The sequence below is a fragment of the Xyrauchen texanus genome, chromosome 27, assembly GCF_025860055.1.
Source record: "Xyrauchen texanus isolate HMW12.3.18 chromosome 27, RBS_HiC_50CHRs, whole genome shotgun sequence".
NCBI classification, from domain to species: domain Eukaryota; kingdom Metazoa; phylum Chordata; class Actinopteri; order Cypriniformes; family Catostomidae; genus Xyrauchen; species Xyrauchen texanus.
In genome coordinates, this window is record NC_068302.1 from 14141947 (window position 1) to 14169681 (window position 27735).

Genomic DNA, 27735 nt, shown 5'->3' on the forward strand with positions numbered 1-27735 from the left:
TTCTGCATGGAGAGGGTCCACACATGGGGGCTGTCATGTTAGAATCACATGACCAGTCAAATACTTCTTGCTTATTCTCAGTAACTGTCCTGTTATTTGACACTTTCACTCATTGATTAAAGTAATCATGACTTACTGTGAATACACAATTTCTACAATGGCATCTGAAACTGAGAACTATTGATTTTAAATGATGCTGCATCCAAGCCACTAGGTGTCAGTTTAAGTCCAAGATGACACAAATACAAAAAGTTACTGAGTGCACCTTTAAGTTATTCCTTCACCAATGTGCATTAATACGGTTCAGTGTTGCAGGCTCAGGGACACATGCACAACAATCCTGCTGAAACAAATCCTAGGGGAAACACTGTGATACAATAAAAATTCAAGAAACAATAATAAAAATAAAAAACAATCAAGCTATAAAAACAAGTCTGTTTAGTTTTTCCAAAAGTTTTTCATGTTAAGATTGATTAATTACAAGTAATAGATTAATTAAAACATGTAGTAATATTTTATGTTCATTTTTATTTACTTGTGTCCAAAAGCAACAACAACAATAATTTTGGAACTGTGTTTGATCATCATTAGATGTCCAATTTAAATCTGGGTTCTGAGCACAACCAATTGAGAACCACTGGAATAGAGCATACTGTATATGCATACATAAGACCTTATGTTAGTAATTAGTAAAATCACACAGCAAATTAGTAACAACTCTATATATACAGGTGTAAATAAATAATATCCCCGCCATGATGCTAGGGTGTTAAACTTCTACATTTTATAGGAATAGCAATAGTAATAGTGATGACAAGATCAACACAAAAAGAAAGACTCCTAACCCAACATAATTTAGGAGTGAGTTTATTTTAGCAACTCTATACAAATTGTAATTTTGCACATAAATGTAACTTAAATACCTGGGGTTGATAAATCTCAGCCTTATAATATGAATAACATAACTTTGTATAAATTCTTGGAAATATTTACAGTGAAAATGTCATATTTTACAAAGTGAATAACTAAAAATAAAAGACATTAACATAACATTTAAAATCCCATTTAAAATGACCATGTCAAAAAATATGTTCTGTTGTTGTTAAATGAAATTACTAAAACATGCAATCATCAAATTAAACCTCAAATAAAAAAAGCATTACTGTATAAAGCTGTATAAGATGGCTACCCTTGTTTTAACACATGCAATGATTGTTTATAACTTCGAATTGTTAAACTGTACAAAGTTTTGGGCCCTAATTATGAGCAACATAAAAAGAGACATCCATCTCCCTAAATACATTTTTGTTAAGGGGAAAAATATATTTCCAAAATGTAAGCACTCAACCTAAAGTGTGAAGTGTGTAATTTCTGCACCACTAGTGTCACCAATTTTCAACCAACTCATTTTCAAACAGGTTTCCTAAACACTCCACCCATCTGCCACTGGTCCTGCTTCAAATAATGTTTTGACAGCATCACAGATCCACAGTTTTTTACAATTTTCTGGGAAATACGATGTATTTTAACATCTCAAAACGTACACATATTCCCTGTAGCAGAAGGAATTCAATACCGCTCTTGTTTTTTCCTATGCACCTTGTCTGATTAATGTCTGATGCCCCACTTGCCCACAAACACTTGTGGGTTAAACAAGATCAGATTTTAGACATGAAACTTCACTGGCCTACAAAGTGTATATTGTATGTAAGCTGATGGCCATTGTCCCAGGCATACAGCATCTTCTCTTTGGGATTATAGTCTACTTGAGTTACAAAGGCGTACACATTTGTGAATGGCAAACGAGGGGCAGCATCCGTGTTTGTGTGCATGTCATAGGCATATGAAATCTCGCCCTCTTTCTGGTTGTAGACGTCAATGGCATACAGCACGCCACACACAATAAAGCAGTTTCCATACGAGTTGCGCTTCAGCCCAGTCTTCCATGTGGTCTCCTTCCTCATGGATAGATCGCCTGGATCCAGCTTGCTGATGGCAATGACTTCCTGTTGCGAGTAGTCGTAATCCAGTGCTGGGTAAATCACCCAGAGACCGCTCTCATCAACGGCGAAATCGATGTCTGAATGGCCTCGCCATTTCCAGGGCGTGGTGTCTTCATAGACTGCATCATGAAGAAGAGTCCAGGCTGCCACATAGCGCATTCGCAAGTCGTATTTGATGATGTTTTTGGTGAAGGCTCTGTTGTAATAGAAGGCACCATTGTAGACCACATGGCCAGTTCCTATCCAATTGTAGGGAAGCTTGTAGAGGTTGCTCCAGCGACCTAGGATTAAAAAAGATATTTAAAAATCATATATAGCATTCAGATCAGAATTGTGGTGTGATTATTGCAGTAAGCATTTTTTATGGGTGCATTTGCGACAATGCCTGAACTGCATAAATCATGTTGCAAATTAGCCTCTAAAACAGAGCGTGCAAATAAACTGTGCTTTTACCAGGCTCAATAAATACTTTGTGAATTCCCACTCCTGGTTTTTACTGTGTTCCTACCTTGTTTGAAATTCTCCAGGTTACGGAACTCCACCAGGTTGTTGCCATAGTAGTAGTTGGTCACATAGATCTTGTTGTCCTTTGCCACTGGGTCTTTCATCCAGGCTCCCTCATTCCGTCCATAACTGTGATGTTTCTCTGGCATCTCCACTGATGCTATGGTCCCCTCACAGTCTACAGATTTACCTGTTCAAAGAAGAAAAGAGTACATTTTGAATTAACTTACAGTATGTCCTGTGTGTAAAAGATGGATATATTTATTCAAACCCAGCTGGGAAAAAAACAAACAGATTAAACCAATCCAATGTAGTTAGCTGTCTACCAAATTGGCTGAGCTGGTTAGGCTGGTTTTGAAGGTTTAAAACATTTTGGGGATTTTGGGCACTTTTAAGCTGGTCGGCCTTGAAGTCAGGTTAAAAACCAACTTGGCCAGGCTGGCCTAATCCAGCTAAGACCAGAAAACCACTTTAGGCTGGTTTTGTAGGGAAAGTTATGAGAAATGGCTGAAGAAACTGTACCTGCTTTGTGTAATTGCAACTTTCCTACATTGGGTTTTCCTTCTTTGGCGTTAAGTCCTGTAGTTTCTGTGACCACTGATTTATCTGGTGCTGGTGAGGACAGGGTGGAGTTCGTCATGAGCGCTTCATCACTGGTGATTGCTTGTGTGGTGCTTGTTGTTGTCATAGCAATGAGCGTGGTTGTGGTGGTGGCTGATCTTGGCGGTACTGTCGAAGTTATTTCAGAGGCTTCCAAGACAAGCTCTGGACTCCCTTTGTCCTCGCTTTGGTGGACAGCGTGGGTTTTGGCAGGGTTTTCTGAAAAGCAGAAGACAGGGAGGGTTTGATAGGCCGATTACAACCCTTCATCCAAAGTTTTACCCCAGGCATTTCATTTTTCTCTGCCTCACATCAAGATGAGATGTTGCACTTCCTACAATGTTTGGATTCAACATTCCTAAACAAACCCCATTTCATCTCATGCCATGTTCAACAGATCTCCTTAAAACAATGTCAGAAGAGAGAGCTTAATCTGAGCCTGCTCTTCCTGCACTGTGGGACTGTCTGGAACATTAAACATCTAGACATCAGCACAGGAGAGGGGACCAGACAAAAGTATATCACTCCATCATTGGTATCTGTCATACAAGGACACAGGATCATTAATATTATTGGACCTCAACAAACTTTATGAGATTATATTCTCTTCTCCGCATGCTATCTTTTTACATTTGTTTCTGGACAAGCTATGGAAATGATTGCATCCCTTCTGAGACTTCTTGCTGAGATTGCTGTCAGAATTCATAGAAATACAGTGGAGTACTTATGGTCTATGGAATACAAAAATAGATTTTTAGAAGAATGTTCTGCAAGCAAAAGCGCCATAAAATTATCATAAAGTGGTCCATATGACTTGTGCACTATACTCCACATCTTTCGAAGTCATTCACTAACTTTGTTTAAGGAATAGTTTGAAATTAAAGTTGCTAATTTCATGGAAAAGAGCAACCAGAACATTCTTTAAAATTTCACATTTTTGGTCCATTAAATAAAGGAATGAAACTCATACAGGTTCGTAATAACATGAGGGTGAGTACATGGTGACATAAGTTTCATTTTTATCCCTTTAAACTCTGAAGGTGTTTTTAAAGATTTCCTGTTTCAGTGGCATGCTCAAAATTAAAGGCTTATAACTCTACAAAAAAAAAAGAAAAGAAATTACAATGACTACTGGTATGCTCACTCTCTAAAGCATGCAGGCATAAGTAACAAGATCTCATTTAGTTCTATTCTGTGTTATTTGAGCAATCGAGTCTTCCTGGCACCAATATGTTATTAGAGTGAACAATCCTCTCTACCCATATTTGGATGACTTTCACTTCTGGTTGCAGCGATCTGAATCCTAATGCTATTGGTTTAGCGTCCATGATGCTGGACAACATACTACATCATTTCGGATTAAGTTATCTGATCAAGGAAAGCTAACATGTTTTTAGCAAGATAGCACATTATATGCTGTGTGCACATTGTGCTTCATGTGGATTATCGAATGCATCCGATTACATTGTGTGTTTAGTTTTTGATATTTTGATTGTCTTTAAAGGGTTAAGAAGGATTTAAAGGGTTAAAACAACTAACATTTCTAAAAAATATTTATTTGAGACAGAGCTAAATAATGTATTCATGCCCCAAAACTACAAAACAAATCCATATTCATAGTCTTTACAGAATTCCCTCAGTACACCACCTACAGATTTCAGGTCAAGATTCACAAGATGAGAATCCCTTTTCCTAACCATGGGCTATTCTTTTGGTCATAATTGCCAAAGTATTTTAACAAGGAATAAATTATGAGATTAAAGGGATTATGTAGGGATTTTATAGAAGATATGTTGGAGATCCAGTCTTACAAGAGGTCTTTAGCAGGGGGTTTGTGAAATATAAACAATAAAATGTTTCTCTTAACTTTTGGCTCCTATACCTTCTGTAACATTTTACTACTGTTTTTTTAGAGCCTTGGATCATAAAGATACAGGTGCACACAATCTGACCTTATATCTCAAAAACCCAGCTGTCCTGACTATAAAACCAAAAATAACAAGTCAACCTAGATTTTTATGTTTGGAGAGTGTGTGTGGTAGTTCTCCATTCAAAAGTCACCACTACAATGCCAGGGTGTTGTCTGTGGTTGCCACTGGGTTGCTACTTTTGAAGATGTAAAAAGGGTGGTGCTAGCTGATGTTTTCAGACGGTCCCCTACCATACACTCTGCAGTTTTAGCATGTTTTTGCACAATGTGTGGACTTTTCGGACGGTCCCTTACCAACGTAGGCAAACTTTACAATGAATATTAAGGTTAAATCAATTGTCTTTAAGGATTTCAACACAAAACCATTGGACAAGCTTAAAAACGGGACAAATCGTATCCAGTATTGATTCGGAAAGCATAATTAACATCTTTAAATAAGCGACAATCCTTGTTTTACGGGAAGGTTGGCAACCCTAGCTTGCCATGGCTTTGCCTAGTATTCTGAGTGTTTTTAGTGTGCAGCTATGAGGTTGCTAGATTGTCCTTGGTGGTTGCTATGTGGTTTCTTACTAGCCCAAGAGCTCTAAGTCTTGATGATATTCTGGTCCGAGATATTTCTTCAGTGCAAGTCTGTGGAATTTTTTAGCCGGTTTTATCGTCAGCCAGGCAAAACTCGAAAAGCCAATCACTTACAAATGTAATAACATACATGATTTGAGGCATCATCCATGTACATAGCACGAATTAAGCAGGATGAGCAACAGTATGGGGCAAAGTTTCATATTTAGAGTTGGAATTTTTTTTAAATCACTAACCCTAAATATGAGCAATAGCAAGCATCACTAATTATCTGGAATTAGTCTGTACATGTAGACCTTTTCTGGCATTTTATCAGACTTTTGGTTCTAATACAATTATACTAAAAAGGACTTTTGTTATGGTTTGTTGAGGAAGGTCCCAAATGCAGAAGGCAATTAAAAGGGCTTTTATTTAAAAGAAAAAAAAAGCAAACAAAAACTCTCACAAGTGAGAAACTAAAGCAAAATCAAGACAAGACTGACTGGACAACTGGAACAAAACAAGGCAACTCATAGGCAGTATATACTAGGGATGGACCGATACCACTTTTTCACTTCCGATCCAATTCCGATACCGGATATCTCAGTATCGGCTGATACCAAATCCGATACCAGTGTTTTTTTTTTTGCATAATCAGTTTAGAATATCTTTATATTATTATGTGGAACTAATTGGGTGTGCTCTTTAATATGTGAAGAAACACAAACCTCTAACTACACATTATTTAAATATAAATGTGTAGCTTATTAAGATAAATGTTATTGTTAACTGGTATACTGGATCATGTAGTAGCAAAATTAACAGTAATTCCAGTATAAATCATTAGTAGAAAAGAAGGCCCCTCCAACCTTCCTCCCATTTTTTCAGCATGTATCTGGACTTTTTTTTTGTTCAATTTAGTTTTAAGAAATCAGTTAAATTTTTATTCACACAGTTATTTTTAGGAACCCATTCAACTTAAATATTGTTATAATTTGTATAGAAATTATAATAATAATATATCTCAGCAGGAAACCGATGGAGTGCGTACTCCAGGTAGGGAATGAGGTTTTGCCCCAAGTGAAGGAGTTCAAGTACCTCGGGGTCTTGTTCACGAGTGAGGGGACAATGGAGCGGGAGGTTGGCCGGAGAGTCGGGGCAGCAGGGGCGGTATTGCACTCGCTCTATCGCACCGTTGTCACGAAAAGAGAGCTGAGCCGAAAGGCAAAGCTCTCGATCTACCGGTCAATTTTTGTTCCTACCCTCACCTATGGTCATGAAGGTTGGGTCATGACCGAAAGAACTAGGTCGCGAGTACAAGCGGCCGAAATGGGCTTCCTCAGAAGGGTGGCGGGCTTCTCCCTTAGAGATAGGGTGAGGAGCTCAGTCATCCGTGAGGAGCTCGGAGTAGAGCCGCTGCTCCTTTCTGTTGAAAGGAGTCAGTTGAGGTGGTTTGGGCATCTGGTAAGGATGCCCCCTGGCCGCCTCCCTAGGGAGGTGTTTCAGGCACGTCCAGCTGGGAGGAGGCCTCGGGGAAGACCCAGGACTAGGTGGAGAGATTACATCTCCACACTGGCCTGGGAACGCCTCGGGGTCACCCAGTCAGAGCTGGTTAATGTGGCTCGGGATAGGGAAGTTTGGGGCCCCCTGATGGAGCAGCTGCCCCCGCGACCCGACTTCGGATAAGTGGTTGAAGATGGATGGATGGATGGATGGATATATCTCAATCATGCACCTTTAAACCAATCTGGCTTTTATTTTAACATTCTGAAATCTCCAGAAAATCCTGCATGTGTCTGCTTTTAGGCAAGTTAACAGTAGTTTAATTTGCTTCTTATTCAAATTCTGGTAAAATGCTCCTCCGGTGCCATTCTAGATGCAAGTTATAAGTGAACCGAATTATTGAGTAACTACATCTGAGATGTTGCTGGGTGGGTCCGGCAGCCTGGGAGGTGGCTTAAGGAATGGAGCAGAAATCCAGGGCATCATGGGCTGAGGACCCGAAGATAAGGGCAAAGTCCGAGCACCAAAGGACAGGTCAGACCTGGCAGGGTCCCTGAAGGGCTGAACCGACTGAGCAGGAGTCCTAAGGAGCTGGGTAGACTGGGTTTTGGTGGCCCGAGGGGACTGGGAGGACAAGTCATTGGTGGCCACAGGGAGTTGGGCAGACTGATCATTGGCAACCACAGGTTATTGGACAGGCGGAGCAGCGGCTGCTGGACAGAGGTCAAGCTGGGCAGTGGCCATTAAGCAGAGGTCAGGCAGGGTGGTAGCCACTAAGCAAGTGTCAGACTGGGTGATCCCAGGGAACAGGTGGAGATCAGGCAAGGTGGTGGCCAGCTGGGACTGGACAGACTGAATGGCAGCCATGGGGAACTGGACAGGCTCGTCGACAGCCTCGGGGATCTGGACAGATTGATGACCACAGGGAACTGGACAGGCTCATCAACGGCCTCAGGGAACTGGAAAGACATGATGACCACAAGGAACTGGACAGGCTCATTGATGGCTACAGAGAACTAAACAGACTTGATAACCACAGGGAACTGGACAGGCTCGTTGACAGCCACAGGGAACAGGACAGGCTTCTCAACGGCCTCAGGGAACTGGACAGACTGTGTGGCAGCCACTTGGGACTGGACAGACTGGGAAACGACCTCTGTGGCTGGGAGCGCTAGCAGCAACTGGGAAACGGCCACCGTGGATGGGAACACTGACATTGACTGGGGAACAGCCCCCGTGGTCATGAGCACTGGCAGGGACTGGGGAACAGGAGCCCTTCTCCTCTTCCGGAAGATCGGAAGCACTGCTGTGGGAATGCCACCTCTTGGCGGTCAGCAGCAGTAACACCCTCCACCTCCTGGTGGCAAACAGCAGTCTCCTCCGCCTCCTGGCGTTTGGCAATGGGAAAGGTCACCACCTCCTGGTGGTTAGCTGGGCAGATCGAGGCAGCGGCGTTCTTCCTCCTCCTTCTTTGTTTATGGGCCATTGGATGACTGGGGACTGGGCTTGAGAAGGGAGGGACGATGGTACGCCAGACTATTCTGTCACGGTTTGTTGAGAAGGACCAAACGCAGAGAGTATAAGGGCTTTTATAAAAAGAACAAAAAGCTAACAAAAACTCCCACGAGGGAGAAACCAACAAACTCATACAAAATCAAGACAGGACCAACTGGATCATTTGAACAAAAACAAGGCAACTCATTTGCAGTACATACAAAATAACAATCAGCAGAAACATGAGGAAAGAAGGCACAAATTATAGGCATCAAGACACATGAGTAGTAAAATTAGTTACATAAACAAGGACTAAACGAGGGAGAATAGTGAGCGAACGTGGAGGCAGAGTTGGGGAAGCACATGGCAAGACAAACACAAAGCCATGTTCTAACAAACAAGACAAACTGACAAGACTATAGAGCACATGGCAACAAAGCCATCATTTGCCATGTGCTTCAACAAAAGACAAGACCAGACACAAGCGCATGGCAAGAGAACCAAAAACGAACATGAAGCCATGCGCTCACAAAGACATAGAGTATGAGTGTCTGTATCCTTACTCACAAACAAGATCAAGTCTGACCAAGGATCCAGACACCATGCTCTGAACATGGAAAACAGACTAGACAGAATAGCACACAGCAAGGAAAACAACCAAAGCTGTGTGCTCACACAGAGACACAAAACATAAGTGTCAGGATCGTGACGCCACAATAAACATAACTGACAAAGGTGACTGGATCCTGACACCTTTATGAACATGAATTGAACACAGATGTGCTGTGCATGTACTGAATGACACGAAGGTCTCCATACCCCTCTCTCCTTTCCCAGCTGAATGTGAATCAGAGTCATCCTTCTTAGATGCTTTGTAGTAGGTGATGCCCCTGATGACTCCAGTCTGGCCCAAGGTCTTGGTTTTGGTGGTGGGGTCTGGCTTTGCAGGTTTAGGTGACTTGGCAGGAGTGTCTTTCTTGGGCTTGACAGGTTTGTCTTTAGGCTGTTTGGGTGGAGGTTTGGCAGCTGGTGGTTTCTTGTTGGGTGGTTTTATGACCTCTTTGGACTTTTTAATCTCTGTGCCCTGGAATCATAAAGCTTTGGATTACAAGGCTGATCTTGTTTATGTGATTGCGAGTGTGTGTGTGTATGTTTGCCATTATCTCTGCTGAAAAATTAGCTCAAACCAGCCTACAATGATTTGTCGGTCTTCGCTGGTTTATTTGGTTTTAGATGATTTAAGATGGTCCCCCAGCCAGGTCAAACTGATCTTCATCTGGACTGCATTTCCCAAAAGCATCGTAAATACATCAGTGGTCTCCAGGATCACCTTCAGCTTGCGATGCTTTTGGTATATGATAACCTAGTCTTGCTGGGCTTCCAGCCTGACAAAATGAAGTGCCCAAAACCCCTCTAAAACTAGCCAAGTTGGGAGAGCAGCTAAGACAAGCAAGCAATCTTAACTTATACTCAATAAGAAGTTATTCTTCGTTCTTTGCTCAGAGCCAAAAAGAAAAAGCTGAGAAACGGTATATTGTTTATGAACATTCAGACACCAACAACACCACGTGGGACGCGTTTAGATGTACAGGTGAAACTCGAAAAATTTGAATATCATGCAAAAGTTCATTAATTTCAGTAATTCAACTTAAAAGGTGAAACTAATATATTATATAGACTCATTACAAGCAAAGTAAGATATTTCAAGCCTTTATTTGATATAATTTTGATGATTATGGCTTACAGCTTATGAAAACCCCAAATTCAGAATCTCAGAAAATTAGAATAAATTTCACCTGTACATTAAATATGAGGACGCACAGGACAGCATGTAAAACACAACATTAATTGAAACATTCAAATGTGTTATCAATGTGCCTCAATCTAGGAGTAAAAAAAACCACTGTTTTAACCACTCGATGAAGATTTAAAGTAATATAAATGCAGTAGATGAGTAATTTGTCATGTTTACATTCTACATTCATGTTGCTAACACATTAATTTTTTATATGCGCTGATTACGCTCCGTTATTGTAATTTATGAAGACACTGATACTACTACAAATATAAGTGAATAAAAGTGTTAATGGGTAGAATACAGACAAAAGAATGATGATTAGAGAGGCAGATGTGTGAATGGCTTTCAGCTGCAGTTGGCACATGAGTGAAGCAGCATTTCAAACATGGGCAATTGAGAGTGAATGGGAACTTGAGAGTATTTGAGTAGATTTGATTCCTTTTGCAGTCTAATTAAACAAAAAACAAGAAAATTGCATGACATGTTCTTGGAAAATGTCTCTACGTCTATGCAAACGATTGTACAGATGTAGGTACGTTTGCACCAGTTCGCTAATAAATCTGCACCCAGGTGTGTTCATGTTGACAGATTGTAACTGACTGAAAAATATAACTGAAAAAATCTGACGTCCTAAAAGTAGTTGGAGCTCCAGGTCACATTGGACTTGGACCAATGGCAGTAAGAAGGTGTTCAGCAGCTTGTCCAAAGCAGCTTTTCTAAAAGCTTGTCCTGGTGAGCTTTTTGAACCTCTGAAACAATCTCAAACACCTTCATTTTGGCCAGATTTAGTTCTAAATAACATCACACCCGTGCTTTCTTAGATTTATATTAAAGTATGCAAGGGCCTTGAAGCTGGTTTAAGCTGGAGTTTTTTTTAACAGAAAATTGAGAAAATCTGATTAATCTAGTATGTTACTTGTGCTTTATTGTCAGAGGCTGCGTCTTTCTGCAATAGCTGTAGTCCAAGGCTGGAGATCTCTTTCTTGATGCTGACCATGATGTCAGAGTAGTTCTCATACCGCTTCAGCTGATTAGACAGATTCACAACACTGTCTCTCACAAAGTCATTCTCCCGAGTGAGGTTTGTCTTTATGGACTGAAAAAGATAATTAAAACAGTGACATACTTGTGGTTTATTGAATGTTTAACGAACATGAAGATCCAATTAGGTGGAAGATTTACCTCTTCCAATGTGTTCATCTGAGCCACAACCTTGTTCATGTAAGCATGGACCTTCATTAGATCCATACTATACAGCGTTCCTTCCAGCAGATCCACCATAGAATGGAGCTAGACACAAGCACAGTATAATTAATGATGGTTGTTTGAAAATCTGCCATAGGTTACTAAGACGTATCCAGCAGTGCTTCATGACAAATGTCCTCACTGTAGTTGAAACTTAAAACCTGGAGGAAATTGATGTAACTCGGACCTGTTGGGTCTCTGCATGTTTTCTTTAACATAAAACCTTTGCATCTGTGTCTACTTTGTAATAGCACACGGTCCACATAAAAGTAAATTACAGTTATGTGCAAAAGTTTTAGGCAATGTTGCACAGTGAGGATGTCTTAAAAAATAATGACATAAATAGTTTCCATTTATCACTTAATATCATACAAAGTCCAGTAAGCATAAAAAAAGCTAAATCTATATTCAGTGTGACCACTTTTGCCTTTACAACAGCACCAATTCTCCTAGGTACACCAGTTTTTCTTGGTTGTTGTCAGATAGGATGTTCCAAGCTTCTTGGATAATTCGCCACAGTTCTTCTATCTATTTAGACTGTCTCAATTGCTTCTGTCACTTTATGTAATCTCAGACTGACACAATGTTCAGTGATGGGCTCTGAGGGGGACATGACATCTGTTGCAGGGCTCCCTGTTCTTCAATTCTATATTTTATATTTGCAAAAGTGATGTTTGGGAGTCTAACATTTCCTATTGACACACAAAAGCTGAAGATATAAATAAACATCTTAAGACAAATGCTTTTGTGAAACATCTTATGTGCCTAAGACTTTTGCACAGTACTGTATATCTGCATGACTCTAAAACATACAGTATGACGTTTCACTAAATGAAGTTTTGGATAAATGGATTGCACTGTTTCTTTGCTATAAGTATGTCATAAATGAACACTAATTAAACTTTTATACTCTCCAATCAGCTGTCACGTATAAAGGAATGTTCAAATGCAAGTAAAAGTGGTCTGGAACAACATGCTTGTCTGTCAATGTATTTTTTTATTTTTTTTTAACCAATTGAGGGATGAGTCGACATACTTTTCTGTGGTAATCAACATTATTATGTGACATGCTGTCAATCAAATCAAATCAAATTCCTTTATTGTCACTCAACCATATACACAAGTGCAACAGTGGGTGAAAGTCTTGGGTGTGTTTCCAAGCAAAATAGCAGTATGACAATTACAATAAATATCTAATTTATACACAACACAATATACACCTAATAATATACAATATACAGTATACACAAAATAAGATGACTGTATACAATACAAATAAATGTAATTAGTGGAAATAAATATGAAGTGTTGTGTTGACATTCAGCTGCTGGTTGATAGTCAGTTGCCAGTGTGTTATTAAGAGAAGTATAAAATGTCCAGTCCAGTCTGAGGCTAATAAAGCGTGGTGCTGATATATGTATCGTGATAAATCAAGAGTTCAATAGTCTGATTGCTTGTGGGAAGAAGCTGTCATGACGCCGGCTGGTGCGGGTCCTGATGCTGCGATACCGCCTGTCTGATGGTAGCAGTGAGAACAGCCCATGACTTGGGTGGCTGGAGTCTCTGATGATCCTTTGAGCTTTTTTCACACACTGCCTGGTATATATGTCCTGGAGGGAGGGAAGCTCACCTCTGATGATGTGTCTGGCAGTTCGCACCACCCTTTGTAGGGCTTTGCGGTTGAGGGTGGTGCTGTTGCCATATCTGGCAGTGAGCACCACAGAAAATATTTTTGACTTGTCCCTAAGTAGAGAGCTAAACTTGTTTTTTTACCCTGAAACATTCCTTTAAAAGTAAGCTCTCAATGACATACAGGGACTCATAAATATGTATTTATATGCATCTGCAAACAAATGACTTTTACCAAGCCATTTCTCATGGTCAAGGTAATTTCTCCTCGAGTTCACACAGGTATCCTAGCAGAGTAACCTAACAAACCTCTTTTTGTGGATTGACTTTTTTGTAAAGTGTTCTTGTGCTATCTTTCTTGAAAATAAAGGCCACTTGGCTTGATATTTTGTTAAATAATGCAGTGACATTCATACATTTTTAAGAGTAAAACTAACATAGTATCATAAGAATTGATCACAATACTACAAGGTGGTGAATACAGTATGTACCTATTCGTATGACTTCAGTAGTTAAAAAAACGTATGACTTAAGGCTTATTCACACAAAATTTGTGACGAATTTGCGATATGAACTGCTGACGAATGGTCTATTCACACCGAGACTGAAACAAAGAAAAATGAAAAATAATTTAACCCCTGTACAGTAGGTGGCGCTGTTCTAAAAACATTTATTCTGGGGCACGACTCTAAAATAATGTACATTAATACAAAAAACAAACAAAAAAAACCTGTTATATTATATAATATGAGGTATTACATATATATTCTAAAAAAAGAAACAATGTGTTTATAGCTTTTATATTATTTATTTACTACAAATTTGCATTGAATTCAGAGTTTTCTGTTTGTGAGATATAGAATGAGGATCCAATTTTCCCATTTAAAAGCTTATTCGGAAAGAATATTCATACCGAAAATCCAGTCTTGGTGTGAATAGGCCTTCATACATCAACTAATCACATATGCTTCATGAACACACTGAAGTGTCATTTTCTTCCGTATTACACAGCGGTGCTTTTAACATTAATATCATTGTAATGTTTATGCTCTGGGTACGGTAAGGTCTTACACTATTTGGTCAGGTTTAGGGATGGGACATCGGATTGCAACTCTGTATACTTCTGTATTACATTATTACATTAGAGAACAAAGAAGAGTTCAATATCAAATCAAATGTCCCTGATCTGAGAAGGAAAACTTTGAGTAGTAGTTTTTACCTTGAGTAGTTCAGGAGCCTGTTTCCTCAGTTTTTCTGTTCTCCATTCATTTTCACATGGGTTCAGTGAGGAGGGAGGAGCCGTGCAGGAACATTTACAGTCAGAGCCTGAGCTCACCGTCTCCACGGTGTAAAAGTCATCCACTCGCAAGCTTCCGTCACGGAGCCTCACACATGCCTCAATGCTCAACGGCCGCATCACACACTTACAGCGGCAGTCTGAGCCCTCAGAAGTCATCCTGACTGGCTCAGTCTCACCGAAAATCTGAGAGAAAGAGAGTGAGTGGAGAGATTAAGTAAACAGATTAAGTAAAGGAAATCTACAAAAGTTGCACAAAATAATACAAATGCCCAGCAATCATGTCATACCAAGATTCTAAACATATAGCACCCCTTGCAAACTTGTTTACATGCAGCAAATTTGCAGGAAGCAGTTTGCCACAAAGCCCATTTGCATGTGAAAACATTTGTTGGAATTTTAGGAAATATTTGTGCCCTCAGTTTCGAGTGACGGCTAGTTGATAGCCCTCAAAGCACACTACGGAAGATCGGGTGCTGATCTTCCGTAGTGTGCTTTGAGGGCTATCAACTAGCCGTCACTCGAAACTGAGGGCACAAATATTTCCTAAAATTCCAACAAATGTTTTAATAATTGCATTGTGCTGGAGCGGCTGCGTTTGGTGGCGGTGCCCCATTTCCAGATCCCACACCCCGTGCCAGAGCTAATCAGCTCATCACAAAGCTAAAAGTGTAGGATGATGTGGAAGCATATTCACATACGTTTGAAATGGTGGCTGAATGGGAGGGGTGAGTGGGCACAAATTCTTTGCCCTTTATTACAGCAGAAGTCCCTGTAGTTATTAATACTGCTAACTATGGTGCACTCAAGCAGGATATCTTGGCATGGGTGGGGCTTTCACCGTTGTGTGCGGGGCAGTGCTCATGAATGATCGTATAATGTCTCCACTGCTGTGCAGGTAGCCCAGTTATCTCACCCGGCACACCTGTGGCTTCTCTCAAGACAACCCACCGCTGTCTAAGTAGCAGAAAAAGTGGTCATAGATAAACTCTTGCAGTCCCTGTCACAGGTACATCATAGAGCAGAGGAAATGAGAAACCCAGAGACCCTCGCTGGCCTGGTAGAAGCCATGGAGCTGGCGGAGGCGGCGCAGGCCCATGACGGTTGAGAGAGAGCTGGCGTGTTTACTCTGACCGTGAGGCGACCGCTGGAGGACATCCCGCGACCAGTAAACAGACCAATAACTCACGCTGTACATGAGGAAACAATACCTACTGACCCGAGTTTGGCTGGCAGGCTGTATTGTCCATTGGCCAGTGCCCCAGGGAGCACCAGAAGAGAAGTAAAGATTGAGGGTCATCGAGTGAAAGCCTCGCTGGACTGGGAGTTCCGTGAGCCTGGTTCAACCTCAGATTGTTTTGCCTCAGGCCACCTGTAAATCAATGATTCCCATTAACTGCGTTCATTGTGATACCAGTTACATCCTGGCCCAGTCAGTCACTATCGCGCCGGGGCTGGGATCCTGGCCCATGGAAGTAAGAATCATCAGGGATCTGCCAGTACCACTGCTGCGGTCAAGGGATTGGCCAGGGTTCGAACTGGTACTGGCCCAAACCATCCATCCTGCCAGCTGCCGTGGTAAACATCGCAGGGTGAACTCCAAGGCAGCCGATTCTGTTTGCTATGGACAGCGAGAAGGATAGTGAGTTGACAAATCCTCCACCTAATGTTTACTCTTATTTGTTCCAACAGGGGACGGAAGGGGGTTCATTTGGCAGAGAACAACAAGAAGATGGCCATTTACTGACTTTAGTAATAAATGCAGTAGAGGCCCCACGCACCCAGCAGCGTGTGTACTCCTGCCCTGCTAAAGTACATGAGTTCCACCATGAGATTGAGAGTCCGCCGGCTGAGGAGACGGGCGAAGCAGATCTACCACATTAACTTGCTAAAGCAGTGGATAGACATGTTGTTCCAAACCCATGTGACTATCTTTATTTTGTGGAATCTGAAAGATGTTAGACAGAATGTTAGAGACTGACAGTCTCAGTCCCTTTTAAAATATGGAATGGAAAAACATGCAGTGAAAGTAAATGGTGACTAAGGCTAACATTCTGTTTAACATCTCATTAATTGTGGTGCATGGAAGAAAGTCATATGATTTGGAATAACATGATGGTGAATGATGAATTTCCAATATAATAATAATAATAATAATAATATGTAATAAATGGTCTGCATTTATAAAGCACCTTTTTTAACCTTAGAGGTTACCAAAGTGCTTTACACTATGTCCCATTCACCCATTCACACACTCATACACCAATGGCGGCAGACTCGCCAACAAGGCAAGGTGCTTGCCTGCCAATTGGAGTGACTTGGGGTTCAGTGTCTTGCCCAAGGACATTTCAGCATGTGGAGTCGTGTGGGCCAGGAATCGAACCGCCAACCCTGCGATTAGCGGCCGACCCGCGCTACCAGAGTCTCTTGAGAGGGCGTAACAAGAAGTGAATCGACTCTCTGAAGCGTTAGGGATGAAGGAGGAGGAGCTAAAGAGTCTGAAAGAGGGTAGAAAACTAAAAAAACACTATGGACTCTTAATGATTTTCATGAATAAGCTGCTGGTTCTTATTGTGTATGTGTTTGTGTGTGTCAGATCTGCAAGTGGCCCGTAGCAGTCTGTCCTCTCTGCAGGCTGAGTGTGAGTCTCGTCATTTGGAAGCACGTAAATTAACTTTTGCTTGAGTAATGTTTTTGGCTACTCTACCCACCTCAGGTCAGGAGATACCTGTATTTGCAACACATTCTCACCCCAACTCATCACATACGGACGCTTGGGCAGTTTCGTCACATATTGACGCGCCAGGTATACCTTTGCCGTCATTTTTCGACGCGCAGGGTAGTCCGATAGACTTCTATGTATCTCCGAACCGGAGCGTGTAGCGTTGAAATTTCACGTCTCGGGTAAGCTCACGCCGCGAATGGGTGGAGAGTCGAGACTGCAATAAATAAAAATCAAAAGGAATAGGCTACAATGGCCCTCCAACTGTTTTTTGAGGTTTAAAAACCCGGACACGTCGTAAAATGACGCCGTTCTACATATCTCTGAACCGGAGCGTGTAGCGTTGAAATTTCACGTCTCGGGTAAGCTCACGCCGCGAATGGGTCGAGAGTCGAGACCGCAATCAATAAAAATAAAAAGGAATAGGCTACAATGGCCCTCCAACTGGTACACCCAGCGCGTCAATAAGTGACGCCAAGGGGTCCTGCCCTAGCATCCGTATGTGACGAGTTGGGGTGTGAGAATGTGTTAGTATTTGTATAACTCGAGTCTGTGTATGTGCAAACAGTCAAATTAAGTATATTTTGACAGGCTCACGTTTGAATGCTAAGCATTCATGTCAAACCGAAGTATCTTTTGGGGCTTTAGAAGGCAGCTGCCTAAGTAGGCTGTCATGTAATGTTTCTCATTTTCTCTATTACAACCTTTAATGACTTCTCTCTGCTTCCAATAAGATACATGTGAATATTATTTACAGAGATACACTTTTGTCATAAAGCAATAATTGGACTGATATGAGCTTTATAAAAGCCAGGTGTTGTTAAATATGAAGGTTGCCCATATTTGGTGCTGTGGTCTTTGTGTTGTCTGTTGTATGTGCTTCAAAGCTGAAGAGATCTTTGCTTTTGTAATACCTGTCTGACATTGACAGCACAAATAAATTGTGTTCCATGAACAGTAGCAGTAAATACTCAAAGAATATGTGGAGCCACGGGATTAAAATCCACAGAAAAGACCAATGTGAAATGACAGCATCAGATTAAGAAAAAAGTAATGATACATAGATGTGCTGCTTTTTTCTCAATAAGTCTCCCAAAACAACTTGCCAATGTAGTGTACTGAAAACCATTATCTCTACAATCCCTCATGGACAGTTTTTTTGTGTCATTTTCTTGATGACTATGGGGTGTGGCCAGTTCAATTCCAGTTCCAAATAACAGTTAAAGGGGAACCAGTTAAAACCCAACCCTGGAGAAGAGACAATAGTCTGAGTTAAAAGTTAACTCAGATGACATAACCTACAGAATTTGATTGACTGGCTCTTCTTCCATCTAACAGCAGTCCGTGTGCTATCAGGCTGTTTTCCCTAAGAGATCAGAGCTCTCATCAATCTTTTCTGAGATTTAGAGATCTCTATAAAGGCCCTGCCACGGCACATGTGGAACTGCTTACAGGCAGTGAAAGAATTTAACTGCAGAATTTCTCCATTTTAAGAACCAGTTATCTGTCTCGGTGCTCTTTGAGACATCCATTTGTCTGATCTCGCAAATGCCACGTAGTACTCTCAGTGAACGAACGTCTTTATGGTCATAGCTACTGTTCCTGTAACTGCTGCATGGTGCTAGCAATGCCAAAGTCATGGTTAGGTTCCCAGAGAACACACTTACTAAAAACATGCATTCCTTGCACTGCACATTGTATAAATGTATATGCAATAAAGGACACTTTGGATACATGCAATCTGTTGTTATTTACATTCTGAGAAATTATGCTATCACTTTATATTTTGTATAGGCAATGAATCTTAATACCAGACCAAAAAAGTGTCCGCAGTTCAAATGTCAAGCCAATAAGTTAATTATATATAAACTGGATTGACAGGTCGAAAATTACTCTTATTAAAAGGGGTTCGATTTTAAGTCCTTCAGGAGGCTACTTTAGGCTAATCACGTAGTTCCATGACAACCATGGATTAATGCACAGAGGGTGCCATAAAAAATGGGGCTACTGTCAGCTTGAAGTGAAAAGATTTAATAAAGCCATGCTGTTCTTTTGTGTATGCTTAGACTAATAGGCAAGTCAGATTTAGGGACTAATTTAGATTTAGTCTGTCAGTTTGCTGCTAAACTTTGCAAATTGCATTCTCTGTTGAAAATACTACAGAATGGTTCCAATTGTTTAAATAAGTTAATTAGGTGAAAAGTGCTATAGCACCTGCAAACATAAGCACACTTTGACAATAAGACCCCTTGAAAACTGGAATGAAAGAGTGTGTGTTATGGTCATTTTGGTGTCTGCATCACACATTAGCGCATACTCAGTTCTTTGTATACTCCAGAGAACTTCATTCGGAATGATTTCCTAATACATGCACATATGCAATATATCTATGGGTGCAACATTTAATGAGGGTGAGTCTTTAAGTGCAATCTTGAATTCAAAGACGCAAAATGACCATGACAACATGAGTCATTGAATAAACAGTAGAAATGTAAACTTCTGTTCTTATCAAATAGATTTATAGGCTTTGCATGCATTTATTTTTTTGCATTGTTACAATACTTTACCATTTTCAAGCTTAATATGCAGTCGAATATAATTAAGCCATTTGGAGGTTAATTCAACAGGAAACCTTAAACATTGTGACGCTATCAAACAGTCCTCTGTTTGTTTAAGCATCCCAACCTGAGGTGAGTTTCCCACACAATGTCGTAACTCACTGCTTAACCACCATAGTACTATGCATCGTTGGACGTATTAACTAGCTAGTCTGATTCCTGAAACCGTAGTAACTATGTCGCACATCCATTGTTTGAACCATGTTGGTTCAACAGTAAACGTAGAACTGTCATTAATGACATTACGCAGGGGGTGGAGAAATAACTGCGGTGATTAAATGGATATCAAATTTAAATAGCTTTAAATAGCTTATTTAAATGTTCACCATAATGCCGTTTAATGCAAGAAAAAGATGCTGAAGACACAAAAGCGGCATGCACTGTGCAATAAGACAGATGCATTGTGCTGCTAAGGTGGGTTTTCCCTCTATGTCAGACTTCAGGATTTTCCCAGTGCATTTGAGCACATATGCACATGCACACTCTTCAAAAACATATAAGAACTTCACTTGTGTTGACGTAGACACAGAAGCCATTATCTATGACAGAAACTGTTAACTTTCTCTTAACAGCCTTTAATCTTTTAAACGGCAGCATGCATGCATGCAAGGCATTCCCATACATGGCATTTCAGAACACTCCTTTCTGCAAAACCCCAGCGTTTTCTGCATGTAAAGAGTGGTCAGAGTCTTGGAAGAATGAAAGATAAATATGGAATAAAGATATAGAAGCCATGGCGAAGTCAAATGATGTCATAACAGCAAAATGGTAGGAGCTATGCTTCTAACCACCGGTGGAGAGCTGTAGTTTGCATGAATGTTCGTTGGAACTACGGTTTTGGTTGAATAATGTTGGTTGCGAACATAGTTGGCTAAAAATGTTTTGGAAAACATAACCCTGCTCAACATAGCAATGTTGACTCAACCAATGGCATGAATTTAGGGTGAGACTCTCAGTTTTGTCAACCAATGGCAGATATGGTTGGGAAACTTGTTTGATAACATGCAATTCCTTGCAATTGGTGATGCGAATGGTACAGAAATTACACACTTCAGGTTTAGGTCTTATCGGTTAAACAAATGGCATTCCAACAGTTAGAAGTCATGGAAACAAATGCATTTGTTATCTAAACCTGCTAAACTGACATTTGGCCTTACTGTACCAGTATACCTCACAAATGACCAAAAAGGGAATGGGCTGCTATGCTAAGATAAGATAATTCTTCTTCCAAAAATAGTTGGCAACAGCAGTTGTCAACATTGGCTGCTTTCCTGAATCCCCAATAACCTAATGCCTGGTGAAGTAGGTTATGAGTCAATTCTCTCTTTCATTGAGGTCTTATCAATGGAAAGCTCTTCTTTCTTTAATCTAAGGCTTTGAAATGACACTAAAGTAAGTTTCTGGCTAGAATTTCAAGATGATCCCATCCCACACTAAAAACAACATGAGAAACTGTGTAGAGCATTCTGAAATTTCAAAGATTAATCTCTTTGATGTGCACCAGGGGTCACGGTTCATATCAAGTGTGCCTTCAGAAATCTGCAAGACAAAATATTACAATCTAGAGGAAAACAAATAATACATCAACTTAAGCACTTTTCCTAACAAGGAATATCACTGTTAACAAAACAGACCAATTGTGTTAAAATTAAATATATATCCAATGAAAGTAAATGGTGACCGAGAACATTCTGCCTCACATCTCCTTTTGTGTTCCATGGAAGAAAGAGAGTATACAATATAATAAGAGTTTAGAACAACATAATGCTAAATGATGACAGAATTGACATTTTTGGGTGAACTCTTTAAGTGAATCAATTGCAGTCATCACATTTAGACAAAGACAATCTAGATCTGAAGACACAGCTAGACCTCTCCATTACATTGTTTCAACTGGACACACACGTGCCATTAGTACAGACATGTCAATTAGCCCCAAACTAGCTTAGTAAATGTGTTGATTTTGGGGACACACATCCACATTCCAGCTGAGCTTGTTTATGTGTCACAGCACTCTCTCGACCTCAATCTCTTTGTTTTCTCACCATAGCCAAGAGATGACAGTGAGACGTTTTGGCTGAAGAAGTCAAACAGATGGTTCACCCAAAACAAAATGAGACTCAGTATCTCAGATACTATAATTTCTTCAATTATCAATGCATGAGCAAGAATGCTGTGCTAAAATTCAGCACAAAAGCAAGATTGTGAGTCTGATAATTCTTTTAGACAACAGTTCTATAAACTACAGATATATGATATTGAGAAACGTACATTTTAGACACACTGCGGCCAGTATTTTGTCTATTTTTTGCTCTGCTAATCAAAACGGTTTCAAAGCCAAAGCAGGATCACCCGGTGCGTGTAATAGAGCAATGCACTTACTAAAAGTCTCTTTAAAATGCTGCAAACACATACAAGCAGAGTGACACAAGCGTCCAGTGCTTTTGTACTAAATATAACAGCCTGATCTCATGAATGTTGCGTGACCATGGTGACATTTTTGCAAAAAATGCTTCATTATACATTTTGCTGCAATTTCCCTGTGAAATGTCCAGCGGGGGGCACCAAAAGCGAGAAAAAAGTTCGTAATCAGACATGGTTTTTAAGGTGAATATTAGATGGAGGTTTTAATAAGTAAAATAAATATCTCCACTCTAAAACTTTAACCTAAACTTAACTAAAAAGCAAATGAGAGGTAAACAAAACAGACATCCTTACCCTAAACCATACCGATATTGTCCAAAAAAGCAAATGCGACATGAAAAGCACCTTTTCTGAAGTAACAATGTAATTTCCAGTCACTTCTATGAGACTTTTGTCTCATGTGTCAGCTTGCTTATTTTGCTGAGCCTCGGTCCTCCAAGTCCAAAGTCCAACAATCTATCAGGTGAGCTACCGTGGAAGCTAATCAAAAAATAATATATCATATTTATTGATTTAATTAATTTAAGCTAAAATGTGACCAAAATTATAAAAGATTTTTTTTATATATAATTAGTAAAATTTATATTTTAGTTATGTATCTAGTTTGATCCCCTGTATAATCAACAGCATTAGCTGGGAGAGGATTCCTTTCATAAGTATGCAAAAGGGACATTAAAACAGAAATATACCCATAGAAATCGATATACTGTAGAATCATATATGAAAAAAATACGACAAAATCAAATCGAGAGCTTGTGAATTGGAATAGAATCGAAAAACCTGTATCAATACCAAGCCCTACTATACTATACCAAAACAGCAAAGGTTTTTTTCACATACTCCTTTGCAATTGAAGTAGCTTGCTTGCCGGAAATCAAAATCAAAAACAGCGGGGCAAAATTGATATCCCGCAAGATCAGTGTGGAGACATTCTGCACAATACACAGCTGACAATGAGGTCATTATTTTATGTTACAAGTTAGAATATTTAATATTTATTTGTTTTAGCTCATGTAATCATAGTACAAACAGTATAATCATCAAAAGTTTATGCTAATCTACCTCTCTCATTTCTAAGATGATAAAATGTATTTTTATATTGAATATAATGATACCACACATCAGTGATTTGGTAGCTATAAAGCCATTTTTTCTAATGGATGCAAAACATTTTTTTATATTTTTTTATTTGGCAGCAGATTACTTGAAAACTAATGTTGAAAAAAACCAAAATTATACCCAAAGGAGCTGCAAATAGCCCAGATTCATAATGGCAAATAAACATGAACATCATCTGCTATGGTATACCAAAGGTTAAAATAGTGCTGAATGGTCAGTAGTTCCCAATACATGAGCCACCAAAGGGCCAGATTTTTCCCACCACATAACCAATGTATTTCCTGTTTGTTCACTATACATAGCAAGGTCAAAGATCAACTCTTATGTAAGTCTCTATATAAAAGAATATTGGCACCGATGTGGATTTTTGAGGCTCAATGTCTGGTCTGGATAAAAATGTGATTGCCCTTACCGTGACTGTTTGGTAAAAGTTGTGACGCTTTAAATGGGACACAGATGTTCCATGTTATTCAGAGTTTAAATCCTGTGGTAGAAGTGTTATAACTGTTTTATAAACAGGAACTGCTTCAGTCTTGATTGGCAGTGTGTGAGGTAAAGCCCAAAGCAACTACAACCAATAACGTCTGATATTAACAAAACACACCAGCTAACCTTTCTTGTCCTTGTTCTCAACCCCATGTCAGTACAATCCTCAATCTTTCTCATTCTCTCCGCTCTTCTCATGATCACTCATGGGTACTTTGGGATAGTTTACACACCCCATTCATAATAACTCCACTGTCTTGCATCTATTTCCAAGACCTGTCTTGACTTTTGATCAAGTAGTGCCGATAATAGTTTTTTTTTTTCTAATAATATGATTTTAAATTGAAATTCATGTGATCATTGTTTTTAATATGCAACACAAATGCCTAAAACAAATATATTAGTCTGGGAGATTAATTTTTGTTTTTGCTAATTATCCCACATTAGTAATAGGGTTTTGTTTTCACAACACTATGCTTTTTGTGACCTTCTCACCTCTTCACACATTAAACCAACAACAAAGAATTAAAATTTCACAACATAACACAATTAGTTAGGGTTATCAAGTCAGTGACTATCAGTTACAATGAGACAAGTCTCTCTCTCTCCCTCTCTCTCTCACACACACAAACACACACATGTTGGTGCGGCTGTCCTTATGATGACCCATAAACGTAATGATTTTTATACTGTATGATCTATAGATTCTATCGATTTGAATTATGGGGACACTACAAATGTCCTCATAAACCACATTTATAGAATAATACCCTTATATCTATCAGTTTGTAACCTAAAATAATGTACCAAAAAAACACCCAAACCCACCCACATACACACACACACACACACAAACAACCAGTCATCAGAGGGTAGGGCATATTTCTGTGGGACAGAGAGGGGTGCTCTTAAGTGCTACAGCTGTGTAAGCAGACATATTGTTTTTATCCCCTGCAGAACTCTGCTCCAGTTACTAAACTTGACACCAAGCCCAAAACACACTCACACACCCAATCAGGGAGGTAGTTTTGAAACAAATGTCATGGTTTTCTGTCTTGCTGCCTGTCCAAAAACTTTGATGAAATCAGCAGCATCAGTTTTGCACAGTTTGATATTATGGCTGGGCATTTATACAGATTTCCTGATTCAATTCCAATTTCGATTCGATATTCAAATGGATACATTTCAGTTATAATGTTCCTTTTGCGTACATACAGAATGAAATAAATTCTCTCCCAGCTAATGCTTTTAATTATACATGGGTCCTTCTAACATGGGCAATTGAACGCAACCTCTTTCATTAAAGGAATATTCTGGGTTCAATATCAGTTAAGCTCAATCGACAGCATTTGTGGCATAATGTTGATTACCAAAAAAATAAACAATGTCAACTTGTCTCTCCTTTTCTTGAAAAAAAGCAAAATCGAGGTTACAGTGAAGACCTTACTATGGAAGTGAATGGGGGCCAATTTTTGGAGGGTTTAAAGGCAGAAATGAGAATCTTATAATTTTATAAAAGCCCTTATATGGATTCTTCTGTTAAAACTCATGTGTTATTTGAGCTGTAAAGTTGTTTAAATCGTCGTTTTATGGTCATTTTAGGGTTTATGGTGAATCTCGTTATGACTACGTAGTTGTAAATGGATATAACTTTACACAGAAAAGGTTTGTAAGCGATTGTATCACACAAACATTCACACAAGTATATTGTTTACATTTTGTGGCAATACTTTTGAAACAGTGAATATTTGAATGTTTTGGTCACATTTTGGCTTTTTAAAATGAACAAATCCATGTATTCAATCACTAAATAAGATATTATATTTTACAGCATTTATTCTGTAATCTGTAGTGGAATACTTTTAAAAAGCAACACTCCCAACCCTATTTACAAGTATTTACATTGATTTGTTGAACACTAAAAGTGGTACTGTCACTTTAACAAAACCATAATTTCTGTAAAGAGCATCTGTAATGAGTGCATGTTAATGAGAAAGGGCTAGAATGGCTTTATCTCATTTGTGCCATGCATGATCACAATTAAATGTCTATTTTTTGTTGTGTTTGTTGTTATTGAATGACAAATGAGTCACGTGGATCTCGTCTTTGGACACACATTATACACAAATGTAAGCGCAGCGTAGTTCTAGCGGGAAGACTAGCAGCTGTATATCATCGTTCCATTAGTGAGGTAATTCCCAGCCAATCACATTTAAGCCATTGTTTACATGCATGTCTGATCACAAAATCGCATTGCTGTTTCAGTGTGCTAACACGGCAACCTCCACCACCCCACCACCACCAGTTGAGTCCCATCCTGCACAGGGGTAGGCTCCTCGCCACTGTCTCCTATCTCCGGGAAGGATATGACTGTTCCAAGTACAACTTCTTCAGACCGCCAGATGGGGCTTACGCCAAAGAGAGACATTAATTTTCTGTTTTATATTCATCAAATAAATGTCATCTTAAATTTCACACAAGTCTGCGTGATTTCCTGATAGAACAACTTTTACTCTCAACACGCAGTGATCTCACTGCTGAATACTACACAATCACTGGTGAGTGAAATCTAAACATTTACCAGCCAGTTCCCAAATATATACATTTTAGTCACATTAGCGGATTTTGGTTGTAAATGTGAGTGATTTCCTCTCATTGTAGTGGGGGGGTTGCGCATAGAGTAAAAGATTGATCTTAGGTTTTTTTTGTTGTTGGAAACCATTAAAGTATTCTGCTTTCTTAATTTTGTTGTGGGTTCTCACTTTGTTAGCCCAAATGAACTAAACTGGATTTGGAGTAAGGTCAAGGGTCTTCAATGCCAATTAAATTCTACTGCCATGCCATCTCAAGGATTCAAGCTGGGAAAGTTCTGGCAGTGCCAGGAGTAATTTAGGCCAGGGAATTTGTGCCAAAATATGCTGCATTGTCTTCCTGGGGTGATTCTTGCAGAAAGCTGAATTATTAAATGTTATTTTATTTATTTTACTTATTAACAATTATCTGCCACTGAAAGCTCAAGAAAACCAGAATTGGCCTCAAATAAGATTTTTTTGTCCAGTATTTATTTAGTGTTATTATCAGCCACATACCATGTATGTTGTTGTGTCTTTATGAATAGACATTCTAATTAATTGTGTGTATAATGTGTGTATAAACCACTAATTAAAATGCTGTGGGAAAGAAAAATAAACATACTTTACAAGACCATAAACAAAATTTTTAAATTTGGCTCAAAATTTCATGTGCAAAATTCAACTCTGCAAGAAAATCATCATGCGCAAACAGGCAAATTGCATTCCAATATTGAAAACAAACCAACCTAGTAGGCTAAAATCAGCTACTAAATGCACTTGTTCAACCAAACCGAAATCTTAACATTATCATGTTTATTGCACATCTGTGATGTGCGTAATCTGTGCGTAAAATTAAGCTAAATGCACCGCACGCAATGATCACCCTCCTGAAATACATATATTTTTAAACATATCTAAACACCTTACCTTATTAATAGCAATTGCATCCTTCGCCAAAAGAAGCGCGTATGTGAATATACTTGCGTAGATCCACATTTTTCATTGACTTATGAAAGTCCGTTTTTTTGCACGCCTTCCACCTGATGATACGATTTGGTGAGTCTGAATGCACCTGTATCCTCAGCCTGGTACTGGCAGCCTGAATCCACAAGAATACAGGTTTACGATTCCATTATTTGAGGGTGGTGTCATGCAGAGTTGTGTATGATATGACGCGCGACTTTGAAGCAACTCACGCTTCGCTCTGCACAGATCTGTGGAGATCACGCGCG

The 27735-nt window shown here is 39.5% G+C and overlaps 1 protein-coding gene across 1 annotated transcript; it reads right to left on the reverse strand.

Annotated features, from left to right (window-relative positions):
- On the reverse strand, positions 1-27735 carry olfml2a (olfactomedin-like 2A). The gene is made up of 8 exons (XM_052094467.1): positions 27431-27735; positions 14484-14747; positions 11573-11680; positions 11307-11486; positions 9412-9676; positions 3030-3326; positions 2512-2697; positions 1-2284 (listed from the first exon to the last, which is right to left on the reverse strand). Exons 1-8 carry the CDS (start codon positions 27497-27499, stop codon positions 1680-1682), a joined length of 1974 nt encoding a protein of 657 aa, XP_051950427.1. The 5' UTR covers positions 27500-27735; the 3' UTR covers positions 1-1679.

Coding starts and splice junctions, on each gene's coding strand:
- olfml2a (XM_052094467.1), bottom strand. CDS start 27,499: ATGTGGATCTACGCAAGTATATTCACATACGCGCTTCTTTTGGCGAAG. Junction 11,487..11,572: donor AGATGAACACATTGGAAGAG/GTAAATCTTCCA, acceptor TATCTTTTTCAG/TCCATAAAGACAAACCTCAC. Junction 9,677..11,306: donor CCTCTGACAATAAAGCACAA/GTAACATACTAG, acceptor TTATGATTCCAG/GGCACAGAGATTAAAAAGTC.